Source organism: Chrysoperla carnea, chromosome X, assembly GCF_905475395.1.
Source record: "Chrysoperla carnea chromosome X, inChrCarn1.1, whole genome shotgun sequence".
NCBI lineage: Eukaryota > Metazoa > Arthropoda > Insecta > Neuroptera > Chrysopidae > Chrysoperla > Chrysoperla carnea.
Genome location: NC_058342.1, coordinates 19,484,600 through 19,500,383, shown reverse-complemented (window position 1 = coordinate 19,500,383; position 15,784 = coordinate 19,484,600). Strand labels below are relative to the sequence as shown.

Sequence of the window (15,784 nt, the reverse complement as noted above, 5' to 3'; positions counted from 1 at the left end):
GCCTTTTCCATTTTATTCATGTAAATATATGCATCACTAATTGAATATTTTCAATCTACAATTTTAACACTGATTAAAAATTCAATTTCTGTAGAAATTATTTTTTATTTGATATTAAAGCAATTACGTGCTTTCAATGGAAAAAATATGAAGGTTGCATTATAATATCAAAAACCTCCTATAACGCAAGAGCTGCGTCAACTAAGTGAATTTCTTCTAGAAAAATTTAAAAAAAATCAATCATATTAAACATAAAAAAATATATTCAATTAATCAAGTCAATTAAAATACAAATATGTGATTTTTAAAAATGTTTGGTTAGAAGTGTACCTATTTCTACTTAATACGTATGTAAGAATTCTAAAGATTTCTAAAGTTTAAAATTAAAGTTTGTTGAAAATAGTTATGACATGTGTATATCACATGGATATCACCAAATATGTTTTAGAAAAAGAAGTATGGCACCTTTTTAACACTTGCTCTGTGCAGATTTTGTGTCGCAGGGTATACTAATGCTTCTCGTTAATATACTTGCATATTAGTGATATTCTTAGTGTACTTGTCACATCTCATGTTATAGTAGAAACACTTAGATGAAACATTCTAAGTGTTACTACCTTTGATTTTCAATGGAACTTATTTGAAAAATTCTTGCGAAATACCGTCATTTGTTCAACATATAGCACTTAAAATGCAAATTACCCAGAAATACGTCTACACAATGATTTACTAAAATTTCTTCAGTAGGGTAGCAGCCTCTGAAAATTATTGAAGAGATGGTAAAGGAAATTATCAGCGGAAAGGTGGTAAAACACATCTATGGTATCACAATGAGCTCTGTGAATTCATTGTGTCCCTCGTGGACAGTCAATACAACCTAACTTAACCATGGCTTAGTAATGTGATTATTTCACTTTTTTCTCAAATTTGCCATGAAACTTATTAATTTATTGTATTACGGTCGAATCTTGATACATGTGCAAGTTATTAGGACAATAAGAAGTAGGTTAAATTTGATTTCTAGGATTTTATTACATAATTAGTTACAAATGAAATAAATATAAGCATGTAAAAAACAATTTAAAAAATGTTCCTAATATTTTAAAATTAGCAATTTTTGTAGTTTTTTTTTTTTTTTTTTTGCCAAATAATAATAGCACTAATAAATGCACCCGGTCGATCATGTGTCAGACTTATTTTATACAGGCCTACCGTACTTTTTCATGATGTTGGTTGTTGTCTCTTTTACCAAAGCATTTACTAAAATTAGGCAGTTCCTGAAAAGTTCCTATAATAATATATCAAACCAAAGAACACGTATTATATTCAAAGGTTCTATTCCTATTTCGCGTCAAACGCATGTGGCTGACATATGTATTTTACAAAGAGCACTGATTGAGTGTAGTATGATTCCTATTACAATTTAATTGTTACTACAATATTTAACACTAACGGATCAATTTGAGGATGATGTATTATAAATAATGTTGTACTTTTTGTTTGACTGAAGAAAATTTGCGAGGACTTGGCAGTTCCAGAAGAGATTATTTTACCCATCAGCATTCCCGTTATGAGCATTTTGCTGACGATCGACTTAAAGCAAAAAGAAATTTTATTTTTCAAATAATAAACCTATGTGTTAGAAACTTTATCTATCTTCATATAATTTTATCTATTTTCGAATTATGAATTTTTCCAATTTATTCAACCTATCTACGATTAAAAAACAATTGCCTTCAGAAATTGTGATAATTTCTCTCATATCGAAAGTTAAGATGTAAGTAACAAAAAATTATACCTTCGGAAATGTTCGGGCCTGCTCGTGTACTTTCGTTAGTATACGGATATTTGTTTGGTTCTGTAGAGTATAAATCGATGTAATGTATTTGTCAAAAATATAGACATGTCGTTTTATTTAATTGTGTAATAATGTAATAATCTTAGTAATAATAATTAATAATTATTAAGTAATTTTAATAACATGTGTAATAAATACAGATTATTGATATGTAATTTTTTAATGATTGATTTATATTATATTTTTATTGAAAGCATTCTTACTGATACATAACCTATATATTTATTTTCTATATAAAATCTTCATTTTTAATATGCCAACTATAAAATTTAATAAATATTTACAGTATAATTAATGAATAAATTAGGATTTTGATTTTTATTTCATGTATATATGTAATAAATATCAAGGTATATTCAGTTTAGTCCCAAGTTTGTAGCTCCAAGTTTGTAACGCTTAAAAATATTGATGCTACGAACAAAATTTTGGTATCGGTGTTTATTAAATCACCTAATTAGTCCATTTTAGATTGGTTGTCTGTCCGTCTACCTGTCTGTGTACACGACAACTCATAAATAAAAAAATATATCAAGCTGAAATTATATATAACGTGCTCAGGAGGAAAAAGTAAGGTCGAGTTCGTAAATGAGCAACACAGGGCAATTGAGTCTTGTTAGAGATAGAACAAAATTTTAACAGTAAAAAATGCTTCCTTAGAGAATAATAAACAACGTTTGTTTGAAATATTTTTTCGTAAACATCACTGTTTGCCTGTGAGGTCAAATTGGGCTCAAATTGAACAGTATGTATTATAAGAAAATATTTGTTAAGTATGTGTGAAATAGGTATATCAACAATTAACGTCAATTGTTTGTTTTCACTTGTTATTCATAAATCATTCACTTATTCAAATTCGTACTGAGGAAGTTAGAGAATATTTTAAGCGTGAAATATTTGACGCACATGCAGAACGCATAATGCATGAGTCACGAGACTAAAGTCCAAGTCACGGGACTAAATATCGCGGAACATCTGGCGGGAGTGCAGCCGGGTTAATATATCCAGCTTAAGACATCAGTTGAATATCTGTGCCATCTGTACATCAGACTTAGATTTAACTTACAGCTACAGCCATCAATAATAATTCCCTTATGACAACAGTTTTTTCCGCAAAGCATATGGAAGTATAATTTTGTCATTATAAATAGAAAACAGGAGAAGTCATTTCGAAAATTTGCTAATCTGCTTTCTGAGTTTGTAACTACATTAGGTACAATATATTCGCTATGGAATTTTTTTCTGTTATTTGTTAATTTGAAAAACTCATTTTAGCGAATTGTCGAAGGAAAGGGGGGGGGGGGGTGCGCAAGCTAGAAAATTTTGAATTTTTTCAAAATAAAATTTTTTTTGTATTTTTGACCAATTATAAGTGAGAAAGTAGTTCTCTAGACGCTTATTCGCTTAGCTAACGCACCTCTGCAGCTTTATTTCTTAAAATGAAATTTCAATATACATCATTTCGAGGAAGTGTTTGTTCACTGTAAGTGGTATGATTTTAAAACTGTTTGTATTTCATCTAGGGTTTTTCCTTTCGTTTCTGGTACAAAAAAATATGATCCAATTCCGCTTATAAAACACCCAAATACAAGCAAATAGAATACATTGTGCATTCCAATAAAGTCGGACAAATTTACATAAAATTTACTAATAATACTATGGAGTATTGATGCGTAACAACAAATGAACAGTGTGGCAAAACCTTTAATATTTGTAGATAGCATTTCACCTAAATATACGTACGGGAGTGAAGTAACTCCTGGGGATGCAGTCATTTGATGTAAGATTAGTGCCATGAAAGGCAAAAATGTTATCGAACTTATATAGTCGTAATTATTGTAATCTAAATGAAAATATAGGCCAATTAAAAAACATGGTAGCATCGTTCCAAACGTGCCAAAGAGCAATACAGGTCTACGGCCCCATGAATCAATTATCAACGACGTAGAAATACCCCAAATTAAACCTACTATTGAAATTATAATTCCACTTACGTGAGGTTCTATTGGTAAATTCGATTTTTCTAACAGTATTTGAGTATATGGAAATATAATACTTATCCCAGTTAAATGTTGTATTGATACTATCCCAAAACATAGAAAGAAACTAATTCGATTATTTTTAACCCTGAATATTTCAGAAAATTTTTTCACTTCATTTTGTTCTTCCTTAATAACTTTTCTCAGGTGTTCTAATTGTCCGTCAACATTGTTACTTTGCTTTAAAATTCGTAGAGATTTTCTTGCCTTGTCTGTTTGATTTTTAATCAAATAGAAATACGGAGATTCTGGCATCCAAATGAAAATTACAAGTAAAAGCAACGGTATGATTGAAGCAATCCATGCATTAGCCGCTACGGAAACATATGGCACAAGTATAGTTTCGAATAGAGATCCAAATACCCAATTTAATTGAAAAAGCATTCCTAGAATTCTTCCCCGAAACTGTGGTGATGAGATTTCACCAAGATACATTGATACAGCAGGCATAGCAGAACCTCCAATAATTCCTTTTATAAATAATGCTATGCATAAATGATATACATTTTTGGCATATGCAATAATAATCCATGTAATTATTTCAGGGATAGTTGCGAGTAAAATAGCGTTTTTACGACCAACTGTATTTGCAAATATTGCTCCAAATATTGGACCAATTCCTCCACCAAGTGGTAATGTCGCAGCTAGCCATGATATTTCAGATGATGTTAACGATATTTCTGAATTATTTGATGTTAATTTGAGAATTGTTGGTGCAACCCAGCCTACATGCGTTCCATTGATGAAAATTAACAAATTCACTAAAAAGAAAATATTTATTTTGAATTATATTAATATTATTATTTTGAATTATTTAATATTATTAAACATTTTTTACCGTTAAATGATAAACACCAGAAATGAATCCCAGGACTTAAATAAAAACAATGTCAATCGCTATGCTATTAGCTTTATTGGAAAGTTTATTTCATACCAATTTTGTTTAACCTTTATGTGAGTAACGAGGCACCTGGGAAAGCCTTGGAGGCACCAATTAAGACAGTTCTACACACAGTTTTTAATGACGTGAAGTCATTATTTGATTGGCGTGAAACTTTAAAATTTTTTTAAGGCTCCTCTTAAATATTCATAAGTGGAAACAAACTTAATAAAGAAAAGCGGTTTTCCGGATAAGAATGGTTAAAGTTACATTTGAATTTCAAGCACTGCGATTATATCCTTTACTCTATCGATTTGAATTTTGTATATGCTATAGGTTCTCATGTTCTACCTGCTCTGGTTACCTATATTTTTCGAAAAGTCTGTTAATTTTCCCAATTTTTATTGTTCACATCCATTTTTTTTTTGTGGTTTGGCCCCGTTAATCCATCGGCTATATTTTGAAGAAGATTAAAAATTTTTTAGCCTCATAATAAAGTGGCAAGGTACTTCAGTCTCTTTTGCATTTTCAATAAAAAGAAAAATATTTTACGCATTTTAAGCTACTGTAGTCAGCATTTTAAACTCCTGAGACTTTGTAGTTTCCTATATTTTACCCTCATCAACCCATTGACAATATTTTGAGGAAGTAAAAACAGTTTTTATTCCCATAATAGAGTGGTTAGGTGCTCGGGTGCCTTCATTTCACTACTAATCAGAATTGAGCAATATGCAGGTACCCGGGTGCCTCGCCACTATGATGAAGTTTTTTTTGTCACTCTCATATGAGTTAAAAATGATTTTAGATCTTAGTTAAATAAGCTTTTGAGGGAATTTCGAGAAAACAAGTAACGCAAACGAATAAAGAAAGGACCTCGCAGAAATTAAATGTAATCTGCATTTCGGTCAAACTTTTCAAATTTTTGCAAATGATAGTTTAAGTCATTTTAAAGAAAGTTCCCATGGCCACAAGTCATGGAAATGATAGGATTTCATATTATATTTAAATTAAAGTTGGAAAATGTACTTCTTTGTATAATATATGCCTATGTTTGTATAGGCAATGACATATAGATTTATGTATAACTACATGCATACGTGTGTTTTTTAATGTAAGGGTTTTGTTTTTTAATTCTTGTTTTTTTGAAGAATATTTTACGAAATTCAAAGAAGAAGCAGTGTTAAATGTTCAGTGGATCAATAATATGAAGTGTTAAGATCAATATTTTCATCTACATATATACGTACATGATTTTTACAATTAAATTACAATATTTTTTTTATATAAACGATAACTTGAAATCCTATCATTTTCATGACTTGACCATGACCATGGGAATTTTCTCCAGAATAACTTAAAATATCATTCCGCAAAATTTAAAAGAAATTTGACCGAAATGCAGATTACATCTAATTTGTGCGAGGTCCTTTCAATTCTGTGTGATTATGACGATGTAACATAAAATTTTTAATGTTTACATACCAACAAACGCAATACCAAACTGTGTGCGAAATTCTTTCGAAAAATGAAAATATTTCTTGTTGGTGGCTTCATTACCATCTTCATCAAAAATATATTCCACTTCCATTTTGGTTGAATTTTTGTTCATTTTTTTTCCTTTTTTTGTAATTACCAGCGATTATTGAATTATTTTTCCAATTTTATTTTACCAATTATTATTTTTCTGTTTTGGTATGTACTGGCATTATAACAATAAAATTGAAAGAAACGTTATGAAAATATGCACTTAGTATTAGTAATCTCTTTATTTTTATTCAAGGGATTACGTGCTTTCTATTTAACAAACTATCACAATTGCCCTCTTATTATATAAAAAAATATATTTTATAAATATTTTCGCACGATTAGAAAATTTCTCATTCTTAAAATTTTTCAATTTATATTATCATTTGGAAATTGCTCAATGATTTAAGAAATTATTTCTATTGCTTAATAATAAAGGTTGGATTGTGACCTGCTACGTTATTTTTTTCCAATAACCGCTTGCATTTTGTAAAAATATATCCTCTTCAGGACGCACAATAAAAATATTTAGCTAGATTATAAAATTATTATTAATTAGCAAAGCCGGTTTCGATTGCTTTGGCAAACCTCTTCAGTAGCATTCATTACCTCTTAAAATAATAATAAAATACCAAAATACGAAAAATTAAATAACATAGAATCACAGAAAGGCCCTGAAACAAATAATCAAATATATCCTTAAAATTTAAATTAAATTATTTAGCAGAATATGATAATAAATATTTATGTTACACCTCCTAAAACAATTTAACTGCCTGCGTTCACCTGAAGCACAATAAAATATTAAGTTTAAATCCTAAGAAAGGATTATCGTTGTGAATAAAAATATAAAAAACAAAATAAGGGTTTAAGCCTGAAAATAAAAGATTAATTTCAAATAATAAGCAAAATTGTAAATATTAAAATAACAACCAGAAATCAACAAATCAAAAAATTAAAACTTAAAAAGAAAACTAAATTACCAAAAATTTTATCGAGACCACACAAAAAAAAAACAGGTAACTAAAAGAAACACTGCCCAAATTGTGGCAGTTATTTAAACAAAATGCATAATACAGCCCACAGAAATGCTCATCTTAATTTGAATAATAACCGCTTATTTACAGCATCTTACTCGAGTGTGATCCATGTAACAATTAAAAAAAATAATTTTCAACAATTTTAATCGGATACCAAACTGACACTCGTATATATCTTTCTTGGGAAAGATCTCTCATGTCAGATGATTACAACTGATCCAAGGTAATCAAAATTGTATATATTTTCGTTTAAACTTTCGTTTTTAGGGATGGTTTAATTTGATATGAATGGTTTTTTGTATCTACTTTTAGCATTATTTCAAGGATACAATTATGTGTAAATATCGGTGTACTTATTTTTGAGGATGAAGTGTTACAGGTACAGTTTAGGCTAAGCACTATAATCTTAAGATATTTTAAATGACGTATTATGTAAAGTTTAGGTTAAGTCCCATAACCTTACGATGTATTCATGTATTTATTGTAAACATGTTAAGTCCCAGGCTAAGTCCCATAACCTTACTATGTATTCATGTATTTATTGTCAATGTTCATAAATTATTTGAATTTAGTTGAAATAAAAATGAACAATATTGAAATGCATCAGAGATTGTTTTGATAAAGAGATCTAATGAAAATTGATAATTTTTACTAAAATGAAAATTTGTTTCATTTATAAAGCAAAGCAAAATTCTTATATTATCCATATTATGCTCAGTATCTATTTCAAATTTTATTCAAGAAAAAAAAAAATTATTATTACAAATTAACATTACTTATGTGCAGAATAAAAAAAAAACAAAATTTTTTTGATAATTTTATAAAATATTATTAAATGTTATAAACAATAGAAAATATATCAAACAATGTCTTTATACTAAAAAAGTTATATTGTCAATAGTTTAAAAGCGATACGCCAATTGTCATCATAATGCCAAATACAGTTCGTTTTCGATACGTAACAGTCCAATTCCGATCCAATTACGTTCCCGCCATAGAAAGGTTAAAAATATTTGACTTAAATTATATAAAACTTGGAATAGTATTTTCACTGATGTAAATGCCATTTTTTTCTTTACTCAGTCAGTTATGATCCGTCCAAACGATTGTATCCATAGACATATAAGCATAGACTGAAGAAGTGGGCGTGATCTGACCAAACTCGATAAAAAGCGATAAAAAGAGAACGATGCTGTGGCGTACGTTTTGTTTCTTTTAAGTTGCGTTTGCGCATGCACAGTCTTGGACACGTGCTTACTGTAAGTGGAAAAGTGCGCCAGTAAGTCACGCCCAAAAAAGAGACAAAACGTACGTCAGAACATCGTTCTCTTTTTACCGAGTCTGGAATCCTACTTACACAATCTTATATGTCTATGATTGTATCTCACAAAGATGCTTTCAGGTTTTATACTTTCATATTTTAAAGTCTTTAAAGTTTGTATGAGAAGGTGAACTACCATTGTAATTTGCCAAAATTCTGGAAATTTTCAAAGCATTTTTTTGATTATTGTGGCTTGAGAATCACAGCCTTTCACGTTGCCATCGTTTTTCAGTGAGATATTATTTTCATAGGTGATAAATTTTTAAATATCTTTGAATTTCGTCTAAACTTTTGCCTTTTGTTTCTGGTACAAAAAAGTAAGTTCCAATGCCACTTATAAAACATCCAAATACAAGCAAATAAAATACATTATGCATTCCGATATAGCCACATAAATTTTCATAAAACTTATTCTCAACACTGTGAAGTATTGATGCGTAACAACAGATAAACAGCGAAGCAAAACCTTTAATGTTTGTGGATAACATTTCACTTAAATACACGTACGGGAGCGAAATAACTCCAGGAGACGCAGTCAGTTGATGTAAAATTAGTGCAATAAAAGGTAAAAATGTTATCGAGCTAATATTTTCGAAATTATTAAAATCTAAGTGAAAATAGAGACCTATTAAAAAACATGGTATCATTGTTCCAAACGTTGAAAATAACATCAAAGGTCTACGACCTAATGAGTCAATCATAAAAAAACTGGAAATACCACAAATTAAACCAAAAATTTCAATTATAATTCCACTGATGTGAGGATCTATTGGTGAATGCGATTTTTCTAGTATTACTTGAGTGTATGCAATTATAATATTTAGTCCAGTTAAATGTTGTGTTGATATAATTCCGAGGCATAGAATGAAACTAATTCGATTATTTCTGACTCGGAATATTTGTGAAAACTTTTTGACTTCATTTTGTTCTTCCCTAACAACTTTTCGTAGATGTTCTAATTGTCGGTCAACATTATCACTTTGCTTTAATATTCGTAAAGATTTTCTTGCGTTGTCTGTTTGATTTTTAATCAAATAGTAATACGGGGATTCTGGCATCCAAATGAAAATTACAAGTAAAAGTAACGGTATGATTGATGCAATCCATGCATTAGTCGCTACAGAAACATATGGTACAAGTACGATTTCGAATAATGCTCCAAGAATGTAATTTAATGGAAACAACATTCCTATAATTCCACGAAATAGTGGTGATGATATTTCACCAAGATACATTGGTACCGCAGCCATTGCAGAACCTCCAATTAACCCTTTTATAAATTGTGCTATGCATAAATGATAGATGTTTTTGGCATAGGCAATTGCAATCCAAGTAATTATTTCAGGGATAGTTGTCAATAAGATTGCATTTTTTCGACCAATTCTATTCGCTAATATTGCTCCAAATATTGGACCAATTCCTCCACCAAGTGGTAACATTGCAGTTAACCATGATATTTCAGATGATGTTAACGGTATTTCTGAACTATTTGATGATAATTTGAGAATCGTTGGTCCAACCCAACCTAAATGGGTCCCGGTGATGAAAATTAACAAATTGACTGAAATTAAATGATCGATTGAAATTATAAAAAGTAATTGTAAAGTAAAACTTCTTTAGCATTGATCTGGGTAAAGTGGGGTCTCGGGAGGAGTAATAGCAGAGCGAGAATGAAAGGATCATGATATAGTGATGTGAAAAAAATTAGTAAACACGTACCAACAAACGAAATACCAAATTGTGTGCAAAATTCCTTCGAAAAATGAAAATTTATTTTACTTGCTTCATTCGTTTCTTCTTCAAAAATATATTCAACTTCCCTTTTGATTGGAATTGTTTCCATTTTAGTTATGTAGTTTCCAGCATTGGAATATTTCCATCTAAGAGATTCTTGATGAGCATTCGGCATCTTAAGATTTATTCAATCAAATTTACTAAAAATAATTGGAAAAAAGGCGTTTATTGAAAATAAAATGTTTTCGTTATTCTGCTAAGAAGTTCGGTCAATTATGACATGCCATGGACATAATGGCAGCGTTCAACCGAAGTGAGCCATACTTCGAGGGGAGAGATAGCACAAACTCAAAGTCAGTATTTCTTAGAACTCCAGACTCACCGTAATATACCGTAAAAATGTGGTTAGACCCTCCATCCCATAAAGTGAACGTGTCAGCAATGATAAAAATACTTTCTTTCAAATCGTCCTCTTAAACCTAGTATTTTAAAATTATTAAAAATTTTAAAGACGAAATAACTTACTCCTAAGAAATTGATTTTAACTCAAATGTAGATAATAGAGTCAATATACGCGCAAGCATGTTTCATATGTTACGTATTTTCAATACTCTAATTAAAAGCTTTTACTGATGGAATAATTTCTTCCTTTTTCTGGTCGTAAACCCTAACATAAATTTCAATAACACTAAAAATTTATCATTATATTGTTTATTCAATATATTATTGTATATAGAATTTATTCCGAAAAGCACGTTTGATACAAACTGAAAAAATTTGATTCATTTTTATTAATTTTTTCAGATATATACATATCAGGGGCGGACTTAAGGGGAGTTAAGATGCATCTTGCATACCTCCCAAAAAAATAAGTATTTAAGTTTGCCATATTTGAAAAAACTTTTCTTGTCTTATTATAAATTGTATATTGCTAGGCCCTGGACGGCGTTATCCTTAAAAACGTGGTTCTAACACACTAAATCATTCATATTATTATTAAATAATAACATTTTAAAATTATAATAACCTAATTTGAATTATTAGTTCATTAAGCTAGTCAGCGAATTTATATTGGTTATTATTATTATTAAGTTACTTATGTTAACAATCATAATAATTGAATTGAGGTCTAATGTGTGATAGCAGCATGGATGGCTCTGATTAGATTTACTTATCAGCAAAATTAATATTTAATATTTTAATTTTTACGTCACAATATTTAATATTTTGACCTAAAAGTTTTCTATTTAAAGACATTGGAAATTGATCAGAATCATACAGTAATTATTACAACTTAGAGATTCAAGTGCAACTTAATTTGTAATAAAAAATACAAGTGATAAAATTTAATATAATATCTTTTAAAGGCTCCGAATAAAATAAAAATCATACGCAGAATATCAGAGTTTATTTTTTAAGACGTCTTATTCATCCTCAAGGATTCTCAAAGTCTTTCCTTTTCAAATATTAAGACCATGTGGTGGCAGCAAAGACCTTTTGGTACACAACAATGTATGTAATGTATATCAAGCTGTACTAAGTTTAGTCCCAAGTTTTTGACGCTTAATATTGATGCTAAGAACAAAATTTTGGTAAATGTGTTCATGAAATCACCTAATTTGTCCTTTTTTAGTTGTCCGAGAGATATCAAAGTGAAATTTTTATAGCGTGCACGTAAAAAGTGAAACTAAGTTCGTAAATGAGGAACATAGGTCAATTGGGTCTAGAGTCCATACGACCTATCTTGTAAACCGTTAGAGATAGATGTAAATGTAAAAAATATTCTTTATAAAAAATTAAACAACTTTTGCTTGAAACAGTTTTTTGTAAACGTCACTGTTTATCCGTGGGGATGCAAATTAAGACCAAACTTCGGTTTCCATTTTCTCTTAAACTACAGGGCGTTCTGTTATTAACTGCAGATCGTGGGCCTACAGAATAAGCTCATAAAGACGAAGGAAAAAGTCATTTACCAATTTTGGATCTGAGCCCTAATTTGGGCGCTACAGATATGACAAAAATTGATAAATTAGTAAATTCACTGGCTATCATTCGATAAACAGTAGCCAATGATTATAAGTAGATATTAATAAATGTCATTTGATAATATTCAACTAAAGAAGGGGTATGAACTGATTTCAATTGGGTTATATTATTTTGAAAAAAACATTTAAACAAAACTATTATGTTATCTCATTGGCTTGTTCAATTCCCACTTTTTTTATTATTATATATTTTGCAAGAAAACATTAAATTCTTAGTAAAAAAACAAATTACGTCACAAAAAGAGTTTTTTTAATTTAGCGTAAATAAACAAAAAACGCCTTCTTTGTGACGTTATTTGTTTTTTTACTAAGAATTTAATGTTTTCTTGCAAAATATATAATAATAAAAAAAGTGGGAATTGAACAAGCCAATGAGATAACATAATAGTTTTGTTTAAATGTTTTTTTCAAAATAATATAACCCAATTGAAATCAGTTCATACCCCTTCTTTAGTTGAATATTATCAAATGACATTTATTAATATCTACTTATAATCATTGGCTACTGTTTATCGAATGATAGCCAGTGAATTTACTAATTTATCAATTTTTGTCATATCTGTAGCGCCCAAATTAGGGCTCAGATCCAAAATTGGTAAATGACTTTTTCCTTCGTCTTTATGAGCTTATTCTGTAGGCCCACGATCTGCAGTTAATAACAGAACGCCCTGTATAAATGATAGTTATAGAATTTAAAATTTCCAGGTAGCTACAACTAGTGATCTTGTGAAACATTCTCGCAAAACAAAACCAAATTCTAGACAATACTTTAAAAAATTTTTGAAATTTCCGAAGAAAAAAAATGGCGGCCGAATGGCCTCCATAATGGTGTTGGTTTTTTAAACTGTTCTAATTTGTAAAAAAAAATGCAACCACTGATTTTCAACACTTTCTAGACAAGGTATTTCAACAATTAACTCAGTCAATTGTTTGTTTTTACTTGATTTTGAGCTAAAATTAGTATGCTGAGTTTAACAGAAATAAATTTTAAAAACTTTTCTGAATTTTTTGACATTTAGAAAAAAATGACCATATAAAATTTGACCTAAATATGCAAAAATCGGGTCCATTTGACAAGTGAAAGAGTATTTTCAAATTAATCGCCTGTAAGAGTTTCGTTTGTAAGAATTGGTTTTCTTTATTTCTCAAATTTCTTCTTTATTTCCAAGTTTTCCTGCTTTTCGAATGTACGGACCCGGTTAGTATAAATTGTCAATAATCCAGCGATTTATAATTTAGTTTGAAACAGTTCGGTACAAGGATGTGTCTGGACAGCTACTTAGAAAATTTCTATGCTGAGGTGAATTTCCGCCGGCTCTTGATTCGGTTTTTTATAAGAAAAAACTTTCTAAAATAATTTTATTTTTTTAATTTTTTACAAAGAAAGCGATTTTAACTTTAGATACGCTACTGATACACAAAATCAGTTACTTACCATAATCAAACAATAAAATAAAATAAAGTTATTACAATAAAAATTACAGATAATTTAATATTATTAGTATAACATAAATCAGCCTTCATAAAACACAGGCTGGTGACATATTTGCATTTTTGAAATACCAACGGATGATCAAAATTTATAATTAGCAAATTTAAAGTTGTTTCAAATCGAAAAAATGAAAAATAATAACTAAAATAGCTAATTTGGAACAAGGCTACACTTAACTTTATCATGCACATTCCATAAAAAAACTATAATAATTTAGTTTTACTTACCACAATAAAAATTTTTTGTACTTTATTATTTTTATTTTATAAGCGCCCTGTACTTTTTTTGACCTGAGACTTCAAAATCACTGAGCAAGCAATAATACAGCAATTCTACTTTATTACTCATGTCTTTACCTAATAAATCTCGGTTTACCGAGCTCTGGGCATGGCTAATAAATCAAAACTTGGGTTGACAATTACTCTCTCACAAGTCTTGATTAAATCAAGTCAGATTTCCAACTCTTGCCCAAACGTTGGCAAAGACTAAAATTCAGGTTTCGGTTTTAACCTTTATCCTTGTCCAAGGAAATTTGAGTTTGAATGATCTTATTGCAAATTCAATAATTTTTGTGTAGTTTTCGTTTCAAATATCGTAATTATCCCAATATTCGTTTCCAAATATTTTTTCATACCTTAAAAAACCTTTGAATCTCTAAATATAGACAGTTACTAATTTGTAGGGTTTTTCAAATAGAATAATATTTATCCTTATTTCGTGCCAACTCTATCTAAAAATTTTAACGACCAGAAAAGAGGGTTCTGTTTTAAAACAAAGATTTTTTGTATTAAAATTTATTTTCTAAGGGAGAAAACCGCAAAAAAGTAAATTTATCTTTGTTTTCTTAAATGTATATACATGATTTGAAACTAATTTTGACATATTAGTATTTGGCGTAATTACTTTTGCATATTTGGATACTTATTCTAGTCGAAAACCGAAATTTTTTTCAAGTTTGCAACTTTAGTTTGGAAAAACAAAAATTTTTTTTAAATGAATTAAAAATTTATAAACGTTTAAACAAAAGATTTAGCTCCGACCAAAAAAAAAAAAAAAGAAAAAAAGAAAGACAGGACGCAAAAAGGATACAATCTTTCATGTCATGGTCAAAGTCACATTTGGACGTAAAATATTTTGCTTTTTTCAAATCTGCGATAAAAACTAGGGGTTTCCATTTGAAAAATCGACTTTTTGTTTTCTGTAGCTTTAAGGTTATCTTCAAGGTCAAATCCAAGGACCTTGGATTCCCCACCTAAGAATCTATCGGATATAGTGGTTATGCAGAGGTTACCATTGAAAAAATAATTTTGATCTTGGGATGTTGTCCCCTTGACCATGATCTTCAAGAAAAAAAAATGAAAAGATGAGATTCCTATTTGAACAAGTGAAAACAAAACAATTGACTAAGTTAATTGTTGAAATACCATGCATAGACAGTGTTGATTACTCTATCACATTACACATACATACATTTCACACATACATAACTGATAATCCCATATAATTCATACTATAAAATTTACGCCTAATTTGCGCCCTCACAGGTAAACAGTGATGTTAACGAAAAAATGTTTCAAGCAAAAGTTATTTATTCTTTGATGAGTATTTTTTATATTTACGTTTGTTCTATCTCTAACGATTTACAAGATGGGTCCTACAGACCCAAGACCCTATTGACTTATGTTGCTCATTTACGAACTCGACCTCACTTTTTACGCCCTGAGTATGCTGTACGTTTCAGCTTGATATCCTTTTTCGTTTTTGAGTTATCGTGTCCACAGACGGACGGACGGACGAACGGACAACAGGAAATAGTCAAATTATGTTATTTCATGAACACCTATGCCAAAATTT

At 29.4% G+C, this 15,784-nt stretch overlaps 2 protein-coding genes across 2 annotated transcripts; both read right to left on the bottom strand.

The window, feature by feature from the left end:
* Positions 1 to 201: 201 nt before the first annotated feature.
* On the bottom strand, positions 202 to 6,393 carry LOC123302992 (facilitated trehalose transporter Tret1-like). The gene is made up of 3 exons (XM_044886087.1): positions 6,257 to 6,393; positions 3,850 to 4,655; positions 202 to 216 (listed from the first exon to the last, which is right to left on the bottom strand). The coding sequence occupies exons 1-3, from the start codon at positions 6,381 to 6,383 to the stop codon at positions 202 to 204; spliced, it is 948 nt and encodes a 315-aa protein (XP_044742022.1). The 5' UTR covers positions 6,384 to 6,393.
* Positions 6,394 to 7,066: 673 nt separating this feature from the next.
* On the bottom strand, positions 7,067 to 10,502 carry LOC123302991 (facilitated trehalose transporter Tret1-like). Its single transcript, XM_044886086.1, has 3 exons — positions 10,439 to 10,502; positions 9,457 to 10,220; positions 7,067 to 7,084 (listed from the first exon to the last, which is right to left on the bottom strand). Exons 1-3 carry the CDS (start codon positions 10,500 to 10,502, stop codon positions 7,067 to 7,069), a joined length of 846 nt encoding a protein of 281 aa, XP_044742021.1.
* Between the last annotated feature and the right edge of the window lie 5,282 nt (positions 10,503 to 15,784).